Below are 18,992 nucleotides of genomic sequence, written 5' to 3' on the forward strand. Positions count from 1 at the left end.
TACCAATTCCTCCTCACTTCTGTTTATGGACCATGCTAATGTGCGCTTAAAAATGATTTTTGAGCTGAATTGAAAAATATTAAGTATTCAATCCGTCCCTTATGTTGGATTGGTGCATTGAGGGAGATTTCAATTTCATCTTTCATTTGGATGATTCGAATAAGAGGCAATTATATACAATAAATGTGCACAGATTTGCCAACTTCATTGAAGAGGCACAATTATCGGACTTCCCTATGCAAGGTTCAAGATTCACTTGGTCTAACAAGCATGTCCCTGCAGTTTTGAGAAAGATGGATCATGTTTTGGTTTCCTCCATGATGGTGCAATGCTTTCATGACATGAGAGATACCGTGGACCCCATTATGATGTTGAATCACTCAATGATTTGGCTAACTTGGGAAGATGATTCTCATCGAAAAAGTCATAAATTTAGATTGAAGGTATGGTGGTTTAGAGAGTCAGGGCTCCTGGACCTATTAAATGAATAGTAGAATATGGCACCCTTGATGACGGGATGGGCAGCTCAAAGAATCAATTCTTAGCTTGAACTTGTGCAAATGAAGCTTATTGAATGGAATAAGGTAAAGTGCATCTTAAAATTCAAAAACTTAGAAGAATTGGAGACCCAACATCTTCACCTCCAATTACATGAGGAGGCATCAAGCGATATAGAAGAGGCATCCAACATGAAGTTGGAGAGGCAACATCTTGTTCACCTCATTGGAGAGTGGCGAATTAGGGATTGCTTGCATTTAAAAAAGAGAGCTAAGGTTCATTGGCTCAAAGCAAAGGAGATGAACTTTCACCTATGTGCTTCAACTAGAAGAAGGGTGAATAATTTTTCATCCTTAGCCATCAATGGAGTTAGAAGGGAAGCGCCTCAAATATTGCCTCATGTCATCGAATACATCAAGGTATGTTTCACTAACATTGTGGTAGCGGATTATGATCTTTCCCTTTTGCCTTTTAATTCATTGAATGAGGAGGAAAGGGTGAGACTTTTGGGTGCCTTCTCATTGGAAGAGATAAAAAAGGCTATTTGGTTCCTTCCTAACGGGAAGACCCCAGGGTTGACTGCTTCCCTATTGAATTCTATAAAAATATATGGGAATCTCTTAATAGAGATTTGCTTCAAATGATGGCAGATTTCCATGTTAATGCTGAAATCCTTGGAGAGCTTGGAAGATCTTTGCTTGTTCTTATTCCTAAACATTCACAACCCGAGGACATTGGTCAATTTAGGCCTATTTCTTTGTTGGAGACTCTCTTCAAAATCATTTCAAAGACATTGGCATCAAGAATCAAGGGGGTATTGGAGCATCACATTTCAGAGTCTTAAAACACGTTCATTCTAGGCTAACGACTCTATGATGCATGTGTCATTGCGCGTGAGACTATCCACACCATAAATGTTGCACGTATGACATCCTTTGTCTTGAAAATTGATTTGAAAAAAAACCTTTGATTCTCTAGATTGGAGGTTCTTATTGGGATGTGTTCGTCAAGTGGGATTTGGTGAAAAGTAGATGCATTAGCTTGAGGGGTTGTTATCTGCCATCTTTATAGCGGTAGCCATGAATGCAAAGAATGAGGGCTTCTTTAAACCAAAATGGGGGCTAAGGCAAGGGAACCCTCTTTCTCCCCTCCTCTTTATTGTTTTCATGAGAGCTCTTTCGATTATGATAGCTATTGTAGAAAGGAAACATATTTTTAAGGGGTATAAAGTGTCCAACTCGATCAATATTTCACACATTCTTTTTGTGGATGACTTAGTCTTTTGGGGAGGCTTCGAAAGAAAATATGTGGGCCTTATGGATGAATCTAAAATGTCTTTCGAAAATATCACACCTTCGTATGAATGAAGGCTAAAGTCAAGTTTTGGTTCTTAATGACCCTTCGAGGTCTACCCATCACTTGGCCTCTTTTATCTTTAATTGTGAGATGAGAACTCTTCCAATGAAATACTTAGGGCTCTCACTCCACTTGGACTCTCTAGGGAATCTCATTGAAGTGTGGTGGATGATTCTATTCGTTATAAAATTCAGTCATGTGCATCCCGCTTGCTCCTTAGAACTGGTTGAGTGACCCTTGTTCACTTCAACATTTCTTGTTCGGTGCTTCACTTCTTGCAAGTCCTTAAGATTTTGACAAAATTTAAGAAGAGACCCCACATTTTATTTTAGAAATTTATTTGGAGTGAGTCCATGGACAAAAAGTGCAAGACTCTAATCAATTGGACCATGATCCCTCATTGTAGTTGGGAGGTTTGGGAATTCATTGCCTTGGAAGATTTAACAAAGTACTATTGGCTAAATGGATTTGAATAATTTGTTCTAAAGAAGATACTCTTAGCATTATTTTTTCCCAAAAGTATGGTTTGGTTGGGTGGAAGTGGAACTAGTTCGAAAACCATAGATGGTTAAGAGGATGCAACATTTGTAAGGGATGGTCCACAATGTTGGGTCAATTCAATGAAGTATAAGAAAAACCTTAATTAACGACAAAAAATTGTGATGAATTATTTTCGTCGCAAATTTGTGATGGATTAGCTAGAGAAAACTAGCCGTCCCTAAAATTGAAATTGGAATTAGTGATAGAGTTAGCGACGAGAATATTCTATCTCAAATTCCGTAGCTAATTAGTGACAAAAAATTTTTGTCTCAAACTTCATCACAACTTCACGATAGAATTTTTTTGTCGCTACACCGTTGCTAATTAGTGACCGAGTAACGACGGATTTTGAGATGAATTTTTTCTATCACTAAATCCGCCACTAATTTTTTATATAAACGGCCAATCGAGGGCACAAAATTCTCCCTCCCTCTTTTTGCTCTCTCCCTCTTGTTTTCCACCTTGGTCGGACACTGTTGGAGGCTCAAGCCTGAGCTGAGCTCCGTCGGAGGAGCCAAGCACCCCCTGAACAACAACCCTTGCATGTGTGCCTCTCTCTAGCTAGCCCTCTCTTTCCTTTTCTCTGCAACCCTCTCGTCCCTCTCTCTCTGCAACCCTCTTTGCCGATCTTCCCCACATTTTTTTTGTGTGAAATAGGAAAACACGAACTCAGTGACTCATTTTCCATGACGACGAGGGATCAGAGCTCCACTGCCCGATTTTTGGCACGCAAATTTTGGTTTCTCCGATCCCTCTAGGTTTCTTTTACCGATCGCCGCCGGTGATGGTTGCTCAGCAAATCTAGGGTTTTGCGATCGTTGAGGCAATGGGGGCCTCCATAGGAGAATCAGGACGACCTAAAAGGTGCAATTTCTTTTTTTTCCCTTTCCAAGTTAAGGTGGGCGTCAATTTTGTCTTGGTAAGAAGCATTCTGGTTGAATGGTTCTTTTTCTTTTTCAATTCTATATGAAACTATTTTAAATACATGTTAGGTTTCTCTTTCTTTCTTTATGTTTATGTTTTTGTTTTTGTCCAAACTAAAAAGAGGAGTCACTTTGTTGAGTTGCATATCCCTGAATTTGCTGTCTAGAATATGAGATTTAGATGCAGTCTTGTTCTGTAGATTTGATGAAAACTAAGATTTTTTGAGTAGATTTCTCTTTTTTAGGTACCCAATGGAATATGAGATATGTTTGATTTTCTGCCATGATTTTTTTTTGGGGTTTGTTTGATTTTTTGCAGGGGCGGTTAGAGCAAGGAACCAAACCCTTCTCGTGTTTTGTTGAAGGGGCCACTATCATATGTTGTTCCAAGGCTATATTTGTAACTAGTGATATTTTACATGGAAGATTAATTGACGTTGTTTTAGGTTGACCAAGTTATCTGTGAACTGCATTAGTTGATGGGCTAAGAGTTGAACAATTCCTTTGGGATGTGTATCACTGTCAACATTTCTTTTGCATATTCGAACAACATCAACTAATATTATTATGGAATGGTTGTTTGAAAAGGGGCATTAGTTGCTAGGTGAATTTTTCGCATTTGCTGTTGTCTCGTAAAAAAATGGGTGTTGAGTTATTCTGGCAGAGAAGCGCTCAATGTGTCAGCAAAAGAAAAATACCATCTTTTCAGTCCTGTAGTGTTACAATCTTGTCATGAGAAATTGTGTTACAAAATTGAAGTTTCTATTAGCATTAGTTTGATTCAAATGGTCAACTTGAGTCTATAATTGACTTTTGGTGAGAGATTGGATCTTAACTGCTTGTTATCCCACGGAGATTAAAGGCCTTAACTGAGTTCACAATTACTGATATCATTAAGAAGCTTAATTTTGCAACCTTATAGGAATATCAATTTAAAAAATGGCTGTAGCTGCTTAAATTTGAGATTGTGTAACTAATTCTTTTTTCTTGTTGACATAGGTACATACCAACAATGCATACCCTACAACAAATTGATCTCTTTTGTGTGAATTCAATTGCCGAGTGTAATGCTGTTACCAGTAGAAGACGAGCCTTCAAGCTGGGATATCATTGGCACCTGGAAGTGCAGCATCCCTTCCAATTACTTCAGCTGCTTTTGCGTCTGATGCACTTGTAAAGTCCTTAAATTATGTTCGTGCCCTGGTAGCTAGGCATATGCCAAAGCTATCATTCCAGCCTGTAGCCTTTGTTGTAACTTATGATTTTTCAAAGCGGTCCTCACCAACGTTATCATCTTTATTGAGTAGATCTTTTAGTTCTCAATTAAGCCCTAGTGCGGTTGTGAGCAAGGAATCTCCTGAAAGCAAAGAATCTGTCTGTTCATCTGCCACACATCTATCCAACTTTGAAAAGGTTGATGAAGATGGTTGTAGTTATATTGCTAGTGATGTACTTAAATGGCGATGGCTTGGGGAAGGATGTCAGCAACACTGGATGACTACATTTGGTCCAAGTAACATGTATCTTAATATTACAGAATTCACTTGATTATTTTGTAGAATATATCGGGTTTGTTTTTGTAGCTTTCATGTGCGTCATCTGTTGCTAGTTGCATATGGAATGTAAATTTTTCCTCTTTTTTGAGTTAGTGATGGTCTTTTGAGCTCACAAGTCATCCACACATAATTTTCAAGAAGTGGGTGATGCAGCTCTGCTTGTTGATCTGGAGCAGAAACTAAAAATAAAATCTGGAAGACATTTTGGCCCTCCACTTATATCTGATCCAGACTTTGAGCATCTATTGCAGCCTTCTACAGTTACCACTGCTACAAATATTGCTTCAGCTCACTCACATTTGAAAGCAATAACTGCATCTAAGCATGCAAAACTAGGTGTTCATCAAGTCTGGTGAGTTTTTGAATGTCTTGTTTTTGAAATTTTTTATGGTATTACTTGTAAAACATGTGTTGATCAAACATGCTATATATTATTTGTTTATTTTGGTGTAACTTTTTTATTTATTCATTCTCTCTGCAGATTGCAGGCTTTATTGCATAAAAACAATCAAGGGATCATTTTTCTCAGGGCACTGAAGGAGACTATTCGCTTTTAGAGGGTGCCCGTAAGGGGAAAAAGAATGACGAAGGAAGATGGTGGTGGTGTTCCGTAGAGAGGGAATGGTGAGGTTACAGAAAAGAAGGAAAGTTGCTTCTATCCCCTTCCACAAGTTGTTTGCCTTTGCAGACCCGCTGGATGTTGTTCTGATAACGGTGGGAACTATTTCAGCCATTGGCAATGGGCTGGCTATGCCCCTTATGACTGTTCTTTTTGGGCAGCTCATCGATTCATTTAGTCAATCCAACCAGGGAAATGTGGTCTCCAAGGTAAGTTTGTACTTTGTAATTTGTCTTAATAATTGATTTATTTGTAGTAATTGCACTGGTTAACAATGTAGATCTTTGCTTGTGCTTTATATTTAGTTTCCATTGAGGCCTTGTAAAAGATTATTAGCACAGTTTTCTTTTGTCTAATATGTTGGTGGTTTTGTTTTTATTTTGTTGATGTCATTTGTGATCTTTACATGGCTATCATGGTTATTTAGATTTGCATAAATGAAAACATATTTTGAGTGTTCAGTTTGGTTGTTTTGGTGCACTCTTTCTTTCCATTGTTCAGCATTTGAGAAATTAGCTTTTGTGTTGTGGTTTCAAGTTGCGCTTAAATTTGTATACTTGGCCATTGGCTCAGCCACCGTATCATTTTTACGTAAGTGCATCATCCTTGTGGTACATAGCTGAAGTGATTCATTTAGTTATCATGAATCTGCTTTATATATGTGATTCTTTTGCATGATAGATGTGTGCATGTATTAAATTGTTGCTGGTGAAATGTGTTGTGGAGATATTTCCTGATATAACCAACTGCATATTTGTGGCATCTAAACTCTTTTTTCATCAAAATTGGCAGAGGTCACATGTTGGATGATTACTAGAGAAAGACAGGCAACTCGTATTAGGGGTTTGTATCTAAGTAACATACTAAGACAGTACATTGCATTTTTTGACAAGGTGACAAACACAGGTTTGTCCGTTGATCTTCATTTGTTGCTCAATATTTTGGAATCTATTTCATAATTACAGTTTTCATTACTCAAAACATATTTTGATGGTGACTTTCTCATCTAAAAAATTCCTCTTGATTGCAGGTATGTGGCACTGTTTGTTGCCTCACTTATCTGTTACGTGATGACATTCTCATTTACAGGGCTCCTTTTCCATTGGTTCACACCATCTGCACATGATTGTGGTCTCAATACCTTCTTTATTGTCATGACTTTGAGCTCACAACAAGAGTATGCTCCTGTATTTCTTGCTGTGGCCACGTAGACACTTCACTTAACATGCATATCCCATGTTGACATGACACAACACTCAGAAACACCAGGACATCTCAGGTTTTTTAAAATGTAGTTGACATTCATCTCAGATGTATATCTTCTTCATAGGTGGAAGTTGTTCCTTGTAGTACAAATATTGTTTTCTTCATCCGCTGTTGTATTTTAAATCATACATTACCAAGTATTTTACATTTTTTGACATTTTATAACAAATATGGCAGTCAATGATGATATAAGTAATGACATCTGAAAATTGCTCAACAATGATGCATATATATGGAAAGTGATGAGTTGTGGAGCCTGATTCAGAGTTTTTTCTCTTGCAGAAAGGGGGGTCCAAGGGCTCCCCCGGCACGGGTCCCGCTGCGCGGTCATCGGGTAGGGGTCCAGGGGGGCCGTGGGGGGCAGCGCCCCCCCGAAAGAATTTTTTTGGGGCTTATGTTTGAGACCCAATTTCTTATGGATCACACCCGATTTTTTTAGGTTTAGGGTTGTCGCCCTTCTCTTGTATAAATGCTTTTTTTTCTTTCTCTCGTGTAACAGTCAGAAAAGAGCAATAAGATTTCTCTCTGGACGATTGTGGTTTTTTACTCTCTCTAGTTTGAGGGGAGGTTTTTTCACGTAAATCTGTGTGCCCCTCTTTTTTGTGATTTGATTGTTCTTGTTTCTTCGTTTTCTTGCTTGAGCATTTCCTAACAGGAAGCACTAAGGTTGTGCACCCAAGAAAAAAAAATGTCGAATATGATGCTTATTCGTGGGTGGGTTATTATGAACTATCAATGACTCCCTTTTTGTTTCATAATTATCATAAATTTAACGTGTTTCAATATTTATATTTCAAACAAATTTTTTTAAATTTTTTTTAATTTTGCGACGGATAATATCCGTCGCTAATATTTAGTTTTGCGACGGAATGTAATCCATCGTCAATCCATCGCTAAAATAGCGATGAATATATATTTGTCGCAAAACCAAATCCATGCTTATTTAGCTATGGCCTCGAGACAGATCATGTCTGTCGTTAATTTGTAGCAAATTAGCGATGAAAGTAGTGATAGATTAGTTCTGTTGCTAATTAGAGACCAAGGATATGCGGTAGACACTATCCATTGCTAATCCGTCACCAATCTATTACTAAACAAATTAGCGATGGATTTGCGACGGATAGCGTCCGTCGCTAATCCGCATTTTTCTTATAGTGTTAGGGTTTGTGTGTGAAGAGGTGATTGTACATTGTTTTGGCAAGATGTTTGGTGTGGAGATACCAAACTTTGGGATGCATTCCCGTTGGTGTATGCATTGTCCCATGCCAAATAAGGAATGGTGGGGGATTTCTACTTCACCATGAGAGGGGTGTGGAATGTTATATTGAGGAGGGAGCATCACACTTGGTATTCCAATAGTGGGTTGCTCTTATGGATCATCTATCGGGTTGTTCCCTCTCTCAAAGAGGGAACATGGCTTCTTAGTCTCTCACCTCTAATACCTCTAATGGTGTCTTGTCCACAACATCCTTTTAGGCCTTCTTAAGATCGCCATCTTCCTCTTGGCTTCCTTCACATGCATTATGGGGTGCACGTTTGCCACATCGTGTGTCGCTCATAGGTTGGCTCATGCTCCATGATGTGGCCAACATGGAATCTAGGCTAAAGTGTCATGGTTTTCACATAGTCAGTCATTGCACTCTTTGTTTTTGCGAGGAAGAATATGTGAACCACCTTTTTGGGGGGTCTATCTTCTTTCACACCTTGCTGCACCATGCATGGAACAATGTCTTCTCAAATTGAGGCATCCTTTTCTTCCCTAGGGAGGTGTTGATTGCTCCACATCTCAAGCATAAGGACATCATTGGTTGTTCCTTTGGCGAGAATGGATTTTGACAGCTTGAAGACTCATATGGCTTGAAAGAAATCAGCATCTTCGACATTGATGGTATTTGGAATCAGCTGGGTTAGGATCTTGGTGAAGGAGCTTGCATTAAGTGGCCAAACCAACCCTTTGATTGGTTCGAGGATCGGAGGGCTATATTTAGAGCCCATCCATGAATCTGCCTTTCATTCTAGGAAATTATAATACCTCAATCACCTCCTCCTTTCTCTATATCTTTTATGTAAAGTTGATTGGCTGCTCTAATGTATTTCCTTTCTACTATTTTTTAATATTATTGTACCCTTTGGTTCAAAAAATGCGTACTAGAGTTTAATAAAGTTTGTTGCATTTTCCCAAGCAGGAGAAACCCAAAACCTCCTAAAACATAGAGAACGACAACGATCCACAATAATTCAATCTCTCTCTCTCTCTCTTAACAATTCCTTTTACAGATAATAATCACACGATCCCAAAATTTAGTTTTTTACTAGACAAACCTTGTAGATCATATTTCTCAAATTCTTTTAACCTTCCAATCATTTCATTGAATGGGCCATGATGGGTGAATAGAAGGGCACATCAAAACCGGGTGCACGTCTCTCTCTCTCTCTTGTCTGATTTCAGTACTACCTAGGCATACTCCCTACCTTATGGAAAAAAAATAAAAAGAAAGTTAGCATACCCATGAAAGAGTCAAATGCAACCACGCTGAGGCATGAGGTTAAATTGAAAAGCATTGGTGCCAAACCATATAAACCTTACCACACACAAGATGCCATTAATTTCAATTTTCACTTTGCATCTATAAACATCAGAAGAGAATTCCTTTAAATTGAAAAAACAGAAAACGAACCCATCATCAACTAGGGACGCAAACATGCTTAGAATCCCTCTCATGGGGCATAAACTATAGACAAATAATCCTAAAACCTCCCTTAGGCTACACCTACCATTAAATACTTGTATCTTCACCATTCAATACGGCCTCTGGCCAATGTAGTTACCAGGTGGGTCATAGTTACAAGTCATGAACACATCCCCATTATCACACACAACCCTAGCACATCCAAGTCTTCTGGTTGTCCTCCATACAACTTGAGTGTAGTGCCCACACACATACCCCCCTAAGCACCTGTTGCTGCTGTAGGAATAGTACTTGTCTTCATCAACCCATGCCCTCACTGCATCACTAGGAGACCAACCTGAACCACTGCCCCAGAATATATTCTCACCCAAAACAAAGGTCCCGTTATCATAAGAATGCTGCAACTTGCAGTCAGACTTCCTCTCACTGGCCCACCATCTTGCATACCTCTCTACCTCAAAGTCCCATACCAGGGGCAACTCCAGGTGCTGGACTCGAGCCCAGTTGTGGGCAAACAAAAACTCCATGGATTCAGCCAAGCACCCAGAGCAGAACTCACCGGATACATTGTAGAGGGTGCGGTTGTCTGGCGAGGTTTTGTTGAGTTCTGGCTTCGTTGGTGAGGGGAAATAGCGAGCAGACGCGATGCAGTTGGTGAGGAAAACGAAGAGGAGTGGTGTGAGCTGCTGCAAGTGCATGGTGCTCACTGGCTAAGTCCTGTGGGGGATCGGTGGTCATTGCCTTTTGCCTTTGTATGTATATAGGTGCAAATTTGACAAATAGTTGCACAAGATCTTAGTCAATGTCTAGAATGACCCTGTAGAAAATCACCGTGTAAAGCTGTCAACTGGTCAGGCTGGGTCGGATCCAATGGTCTAAGTCCGGGCTATCTTTACGTCTCAACCGGATATCAATTGGGATCAAACTGACGTAAGTGCATGGCTTGAATTCAGATCGTCTGGAATTTGTTTTTCCCGTTTCAAATCCAACTTGCTCGCTTGTCCAATAAATCTTTCCCAAACCCTTCCTTGGTATCTTGGTTTGGATGTGAATGTGTTAGAGATCAAAACCCAATAAACAGTACGTGCTTTGCCCTCCACCTGATTTGATTCATTATCATGCATGATCATCCTCATAATCTTCATTAATCCAATGTTACAAATCTTGATACAGGGAAAGATTTTCACAAGGAAAAAATCTGCTGATAACTTGAAAAAGTTTGTTTTTTCTTGGGAAGCTAGCACTCAAGAAAAAAATATTAGCTATATAAAAAACAAATTGAAAAAATTACGTATAATCAGAAAGGAAGATATAAAAATATAAAGATACTAAAAAATGTGTAGTAGTATTGCAATAAAATTGCTTTATTCCCTGAATCGGTAACATTTGAAAATATCACAAATTTTTTTGGGATAATATCAGCTTTTGTTGCAATAAAATCAAAATATTCTGAAAATATCGCAATATTTGTTGCATAACATAAAGTCGTACCCCGCGGGCATTCTTCTCGATGATTGAGGTCTCTGGGGCACTTACTCATTGAACTCAAATTTTTGTGGGTCTGCTTCAGGTTTCACCATCTACTAGGCTTTGCAAGAGAGACAAGGTCCGATCCAGCTTTTGCTTTCTTAGATTGAATAATACCTGTACAAAAATCATGTGTACGTATAGTATCAAGTTAAGATCCAATATTGCGATCTAGAAACATCCACAAACAAGTAAAACCTTCATAGTTTCTAACAGTACGTGCACGTAGAAATACAAGAGCATTACACGATGGACCAGATCCGATCCACTGGCAGTGTTAGGTTGGGAATCATTTTCAAAACTAGAGAAGTAACCAATGTTGTCCTCCGACTAAGATAGTAGGGACATCTTGGTAATTTGTGGTTCTATATCATTGTGGGCGAGGTCAGTGTCTCGTGAAGGTCTGTCAATGTGCACCCGTGACCTTTTTCTACGGCCCATCAATTATTAGGTCATCACTACAGGTTTTTCTCATATTTTCTGTTTTCAGATGACCATTAACCTGATTAATGTATCCATTTCTTATTTTTTGCTGCTACAGTGGCAATGGACCACCAACTCCAACATGAAGTTTTTAGACCATTTTTAAAACGGACAATGACGTAGATAACCCTAGCTTTTATTGGAAATACCATTACTAACGGCAAGTTAAAAAATAAATATAATAAACATGGCAAATTTAATGTTTACTTGATACTTTTGCCATTTGTCGCCTAAAAATTTAAGGGTTTGCTTTTTCAGGCAACAACGCCTGTTTTTTCAGGCGACAATTACATGATCAAGGCGTCTATTGAATTGACCATGTTTGGCATATTTATCTAGGCTGGGCCAAAACAAGGAATGGTGCCAAAAGTGAGTACCATCTAAGTCATTTTCGGTTTTTAAAACGTCTTTATCTTTATGAATTGTGGGACATCAATTTTCAATCTCATATATCTTATGGAACTGTTCAGGATATCCATATTAATCCAGATCCAATTTCATATGAAGGTTCTAGAGATGGCAGAAACATGCAACTCTTATAAGTTGGAAAGATTCTAATGCTGATGAGCGGGATCCTAAACATTTGATGAGAATGGCCCTTCAATTAAAGAGTTAATCAAGCCTATGTTTGGGAGCCGGAGATAGGAGGGGACATTAAATTTAATGAGGGTTTAATTAATATTACCAATCCCCACAGGTGTTTGGAAACTCTGTTTCAGGGAGATGAAAATGGTTGATGAGAGTGAAGGGGATGGAGACGGTAAAGAAAAAGAGAACACGATAGAAGATGCATAAGATATACGTGGTTCGGTCGGAGTGACCTACATGGACAAAAATGTTGCTCAGTTCTCTATTGATTCAGTAGGCTCATACATGTATTTTTTACATAATGAGTTGAAATATATGAGAAGCAGGCAAAGCAAAAAAACGATATGCCAATATTGTCGTTAGACTCATTTTTGAAAGAATCCCATATATATTTTCACACGATTTTGATTTTGATCCTTCTTTGTCATCTTTTTCTTCTTTATTTAAGGAAGTCTTAACCAGCGTGGTAGGCTTATTCTCTCTTGACTTTTCCTTCCATTGAGCTTTAGCTATCTTGAGAAGATCCATCAAATTCGTGCCTTTGATTGGCTTGTTTCCTTTGTTAATTGATCTTGGATTTGCTCAAGATAACTTATGATGACTTCATGAATCTGTTTAGGACATTGTTGACCTTCCGTTGAGCTGGCTAATATCTTTCCTTTCTTGAACCAAGGTCGACTTGATTGGCTTATCCTCATGTTGTCATGCCTTTAATAATTGGCTTACTTGATTTGTTTGGATTTCTTTATTTTCTTCCTTTTCTTGATCCAAAGTTGTTTGATCTGACTTAGATTCACAATGAATTGCCTAGGATAGTCGACCAGCCTTGGATGGTTGGCTTACCAAATTTACTTGGAGTTGGCTTCGTTTGAGCAGCTGGATATTCAATTTTTGAATCTCTTCCGTTATTGTCACCATGGCTGCTTGGCTGGCTGTGCGCAGCTTCCATACTCGGCACCATAGCCGAGCCTAGCTTATCTTGATTTAGATAAGGTAGTTGACGTGAATCCATAGTAGCTTTATCACTCCCCTCAAACAGTGCACTCCATAGCGGCCAAGTTTGCTACGAAGATTAGTGAATTGTGCTTTGGGCAAAGGCATAGTAAAAAATGTCTGCAAGCTGTTGTTTGGAAGAGACAAGTCTAGTTGCCAAATTTTCTTGAGTGACTTTTTCACGAACATAGTGGTAATCAATTTGAATATATTTAGTTCAACAATGAAAAACCAGATTGGCAGACATGTGAAAGCACTGATATTGTAATAATGAAGAATAGGCACATTAAACAGTGGAATACCAGTATCTCTGAGAATGAAAGATATCCAGGTGATTTTGGTTTTTGAGGAGGCCAGTGGAATACCAGTATCTCTGAGAATGAAAGATATCTGGGTGATTTGGGCTGTTGTAAAGGCCATGTATCTGTATTCGGCCTCTGCACTGGATCGAGCCATGGTGTTTTGTTTCTTGGCACTCCAAGAAATTATATTTCGACCAAGGAAGGTGCATAATCCTATAGTAGATCGCCTTGTGTCTGGGACCCCTGCCCAGTCTGCATCTGAGAAACCATAGATATCAAGATTACTTTGCTTTAATATACGCAACCCATAATCAAGAGTTCCTTTGACAACCTGAAAATGACCAATCCTGGGATCATGCATAAACTGGCTAACATGATTCACACTAAAAGATATGTCAGGATTAGTGATAGTTTGATACTGAAGAAGAGCTCCCACGAGACTCCTATACTGAGTGGGATCATAAATTTTTTCAAGGAAGTTAGATTGATATTTTTGAGTCATAGGATTGGCAATATGTAATGCCCACAAATTTTTGGAGATAATGGAATTTTTAAGGCATATTTTATAACTTTCGAGTATATGATTGCAATCATATCAAAATTTTGAAAGAAACGATCTTTATTTATTAAAAAACAAAGTTAAAACAAGTTCAGAACACCTCGACAAGTTTTGGGGGACCTTTGACAAAAAAGGGTCAACCCTCTGCAAAGGGAGTTAACCCCTGTTTTAAGAGAAGGGACCCGAGAGTCAACCCTCGAAATTGAGAATTGACCAATATAGAAAATGACCTGCAATTGGTCGACCCATATTTTGAAGGGTCGACCCTGACATTGTTTATTTTAAAAGAGGTCTACCCAGCAGCCCGAGAGTTGACCCTCCCTTTAAAGAGTCGACCCACAGGAGTCGATTGGGGTTTGACCCAACTAACAGAGGGTGAAATTGCCTCAGTTTTCGCCTCTCCTATTTTGGATATTTGATGGGTTTAAAAACCATCATTACCCTCTCCCATCAGCCCTCTACCTATGTCTACCACTCTCCATCTCTCACGCAAACTGGGTTTGCATTCACACACACCCCATCCAAACTGGTTCTCTCCCTCCCTCTTTTGTGGCCTATAAATAGAGGCCCAACTCCTCTCACTCGACCATCACTCTCTCTCTCTGTTGCATCGGATGACCACTGTCTTCTCTCTTTTTATTATTCTTCTCCTCCATTAGAAACCGACGGTGGGAGGTAACCCTCCCACTCTCTGTTTCTCTCGGTTTGGAAAGTTGTTAGAGAGCCCGTGCACCAGTCAACTAGCAATTTCTTTTTCTTTTCCTACGTAACTACATAGTTTTAAGGCAGGATTAATGCGAATAAACTACACTCATTGTTTACATTTTTTCATGCATAGTTCTTTCATAAATTTTTTATAATATGCTTAAACTGTTGTAAAGAATTTCTGCTCGATATATGGTTTTTAGTCGCTTAAGTGCTATGATTTGGGACTGGCAATTGTTAGTAGAAGTACATTGTCAAAAGAATGTGTTTCAGGCATGAAAGCGTTGCCAAAACACAACTTTTCAAAGTTTTTGTAATAGCAGAAGTCAACCCTGCTTTTCAGGTGTCAACCCCTACTTGTTGGACATTATGGGTTACGGGTCCAACCCGCAATCTGACCCGGTTTGACACCATGTTAGTGGGTCACGTAAGTGACTGGATGATGGACGTAGTGGGTGGGAGTTACGTGAATGTGGAGAGACCACATTCACGTAACTGCCCAATTCTCCATTATAAATATGGGATTAGGGGCTATGAAGTTGATGAGAGTTCATAGCAATATCCTGCCCAAACTCACTTCTGCATTCAAGCTTAAGCAGAACAGGGTCCTGCTCACCGTCGACATAAGGCCTGGGTTCATTGTGGGCGTCGACCGGCTGAGGAGAACACCGAATCACCTACACGATCAATGGAGAATTCAGGTACACTCCCTGTCTTTTTGTTTTCACAGGGTTTCGCCCAACAATGGGTTATGGGCCCACTTCCACGCATTTCCGCTGCGCGTGGCCGTGTAGGGCGATTTGGCGTCGGTAGAGTCGCTATGGGGCGACAACCACCGATTTGCTGCAGACTGTCGCCGTGGGGCGACAGTCTGTCTTCACCGGCAAATGTCACCGAAAATGGCGACATTACATTCCCGGTTTCATGGTTTCAGGCAAAAATCATAAAAAAAATGTACGTTTTTATACCTGTGGTCGGTTTTGCCATCGCCGGGAATATCACCGGAGCCGTCGCCTGATTCTGTAACCGGCAGATATAGAAAAAGGGTTTAAAAACCCATTTTTTTCTCTGTTTTCCTTTTTCGTCATCGGGCAAGAGGCTTTTGCCGGAAAACAGCAGAGCTGTCATCGGCAGTCTTGTCGGCGCCCTGGATACCCCACCTCATCGCCGGAGCATCCTGCAAAACCGACGACAATAAAAAAAAAAAATCTATTTTAACCCTTACCTGTCGTCGGGGAGGAGGTGGGTTTCGCCGGGGTCACGCCGTGGGGTTTTTTGCCGGCAAGGGCAGCCATTGATCGACGACATCCTTGCTGATGTCGCAGAGGCTGCCGCCGGACTGGCAGGCGCTGCCGTGCACTTCAGCCATCGGATGACAGCCACCATCGTCGTCGTGGGGCGACGTCTTCTGTCGGAAGGGTTGTCGCCGAACCGGCGTCATCGTGGGGTGACGCCGGTCGCCGGCAACCGGCGTCAGTCGCCGTTACGGCGACGTGGGTCGCCGTGGAACCGAAAAGGGCGGAAACCCTTTTCGGTTTCCCTGAAATTTCAAACAGAAACCCATCGCGTTTCTGTTTAATTTAAATGTGGGGACCGGATCGGGTCCCGTGTGAAGACCCGATATCAGGCCCGATCAAAACCCGAAATGGATCGGGCCTGCTATTATTTTTTTGGATCTAACCTGGACCCATAATGGGACCGGGTCTGGGTCTGATCCGAAAAAGGGCCGGGTCTCCATTTATATCGGGTCCGGTCCGGATCCATTCTGGAATGGGTCCGATCCGGACCCATTAAGAACTGGGTCGACCCCGGGTCCATAAGGGACCGGGTCGTACCCGGGGTCCATATAGGACCGGGTCATACCCGGGTCCATGTTGGACCGGGTCGAACCCGGTATTCGGTTTGAACCGGGTCGTACCCGGGTCCTTGTTGGACCGGGTTGAACCCGGTATTCGGTCTGAACCGGGTCGTACCCGGGTCCATTTGGACCGGGTCGAACCCGGTATCTGTTTTGGACCGGGTCTAACCCGGGTTTTGGTTTGGGCCGGGTCCGACCCGTATTAAGTATGGGTCGGGTCAGACCCGGATCCCATTTAAACCGGGTTGGATCCATAAAAATAGGATCCAAACACTATTGAGACTGAATCGATCAGGAACCTGATCCGACCCCTTCCAGAACCGGTTCGGATCCGTTTTTGACCGGTTCTTTCCAGTTTTTCACCGGTTCCGGGATGCTGAGACTCTGTTTTCATAAATATAAAGAAATACAGAGATTTTGGCATACGGTTATAGGGTTTATGAACTTTTGTTCATATTATGTATCGGTTTATAAGGTTCAGAACCGGTTTGGACCCTTAGATGACCGGTTCGGGGCGTTTTCAGACCGGTTCAGAGTGTTTTTAGACTGGTTCCTACATGTGGACCCTGGGTTTTACCCATATGAGCATGCTTTTGTTATTTTTCATGCTTTATAAAGTATTTATTTTGAATAATGCATGACTTATGCATGTTAATTCATGTATTTAGCGTTGGTTAAGTTATGCATGATGATTTTAATCATGAATTATGACTAAATTTATGATAATTAGTTTATGCATTTTTGTTGTAGTATAAACTGATATTATGTCATGAATATACATGCATTAAAATGTGTGCATGGGTGTGCTCCATAATACGAATAAATTTTTCGGTAAAAGATTTTGATTAACCGATTCATCAATCACCAAAGTGATCTGAGTCGTGTTAATTGAGGATTCTTTGAACCGTATTAAGATTCGTAATTATGATTGTGTGTGAATTTATGAAACATCGATTCTACCCAAAGGTAGGTCGTTGTGTTCCAAATTTACACAGGGTGTGATAGTAGATATGAATTCCAGCCCATGAAGCATATTCGTACCCAAAGGTACAATGCTGAATTGCCTCTGGATTAATGATCTACTAGTTTCACCAACTGAAGTCAATTCCTTGAGAATTGAAGAGACGGAGCAATTATGAGTATTATCGTTTTCACCAAAGTGAAACGATAATGACTCAACTATGCTTGTCTTAGAAAAGGTGAAAATAAAGGGTCTCACTTTTACTTTTTCAACACGAGTCTCGTTTGAGCAATAATAGTAACATCTTTCTGTTTTTCGTTCCTTTTATCAGGTTCCTTCCATATCGACGGTTCTAGTAGTATCCCTATCTTAGACGGATCGAATTTTTCTGATTGGAAAGAAATCGTGTTATTCACTTTGGGCTATATGGATTTAGATCTGGCCCTTAGAATTGACGAACCTCCCACTCTTATAGAGCAGAGTACAGCTGATCAGAAGGCTGCCTCTGAGAAGTGGGAGCGCTCGAACAGACTTAGCCTGTTGCTTTTGCAATCTCGAGTGGCTAAGAACATTCGAGGCGCAATTCCTCACTGTAGGACTGTGAAGGAATTTCTGGGAGCCATTGAGGCTCAATTCGTCACTTCTAATAAGGCAAGGGCCAGTACCCTTATGTCCAAATTAGTGTCTATGAAATATGCTGGTGACAGTCACATCCGACAACACATTTTGGAAATGAGGAATATTGCGACTCAACTGAATGACATGAAGTTCGCCATCTCTGACTCATTTTTAGTCCATTTGATCTTAACCTCGTTACCTACTGAGTATGGACCCTTTAAAATCTCCTACAACACACATAATGATGAGTGGTCTTTTAATGACCTCTTGAGTAAGTGTGTTGAGGAAGAGGAGCGGTTGAAGGGTGAGAGGGTGCCAAGTGCACATATGGCCTCTCATAAGGATAAACAGAGGTCGAGGCCAAAGAAAAGCTCTTTCAAAAAGAAGAATCAGAAGACAGCCACTGGGGAGAGTTCAAACTCTCAGGCGAAAGCCAAATCCCAGTTTGGTGGCCCTTCTATAAAGTGTTTCTTCTGCAAAAAGAAAGGGCATAAGAAGGTGGACTGTTTGAAGTTCAAGAAGTGGCTCGAAAATAAAGGTAATAAGTCATTCATTTCTCATGAGTGCAATTTAATTCATGTTCCATTGCATAGTTGGTGGATTGATTCTGGTGCCACGGTGCACATTGCCAACTCTTTGCAGGCATTTCTGAACAAAAGGGAACCAACGGAGCATGAAAGAAGCATCTTCTCAGGAAATAAGATGCGTTCGCATGTCAAGAGCGTTGGGATCTGCAGAATTGTGTTGGAGTCAGGATTCATGTTGGATTTGGTCGATACATTTTATGTTCCATCTTATAGTCGGAGCCTAATTTCAATTTCAAAACTTGATAAGTTTGATTTTGTGTTTAAATTTGAAAAATCTGAACTTATTATTATGAAAAATTCAATGAATATAGGTTCTGGATATATGTGTGATGGTTTGTATCGATTAAGAACCAAACTCCAAAT

General features: G+C 40.3%; 1 protein-coding gene and 1 pseudogene across 1 annotated transcript; one reads left to right on the forward strand and one right to left on the reverse strand.

Moving 5' to 3' along the window:
- The first annotated feature begins 5,015 nt into the window (after positions 1-5,015).
- LOC149837330 (ABC transporter B family member 21-like) lies at positions 5,016-6,754 on the forward strand. Its single transcript, XM_090007342.1, has 4 exons — positions 5,016-5,225; positions 5,355-5,701; positions 6,285-6,398; positions 6,523-6,754. Exons 2-3 carry the CDS (start codon positions 5,468-5,470, stop codon positions 6,300-6,302), a joined length of 252 nt encoding a protein of 83 aa, XP_089863468.1. The 5' UTR covers positions 5,016-5,225; positions 5,355-5,467; the 3' UTR covers positions 6,303-6,398; positions 6,523-6,754.
- Positions 6,755-9,558: 2,804 nt separating this feature from the next.
- LOC149837331 (pathogenesis-related protein PR-1 pseudogene) lies at positions 9,559-10,146 on the reverse strand (annotated as a pseudogene).
- Between the last annotated feature and the right edge of the window lie 8,846 nt (positions 10,147-18,992).

The sequence above is a fragment of the Nuphar pumila genome, chromosome 5, assembly GCF_984573655.1.
Source record: "Nuphar pumila chromosome 5, dmNupPumi1.hap1.1, whole genome shotgun sequence".
In the NCBI taxonomy this organism is placed as follows: domain Eukaryota; kingdom Viridiplantae; phylum Streptophyta; class Magnoliopsida; order Nymphaeales; family Nymphaeaceae; genus Nuphar; species Nuphar pumila.

Excerpts from the sequence above, each read along its gene's own strand:
- LOC149837330 (XM_090007342.1), top strand. The coding sequence starts at position 5,468 with ATGGTGGTGGTGTTCCGTAGAGAGGGAATGGTGAGGTTACAGAAAAGA.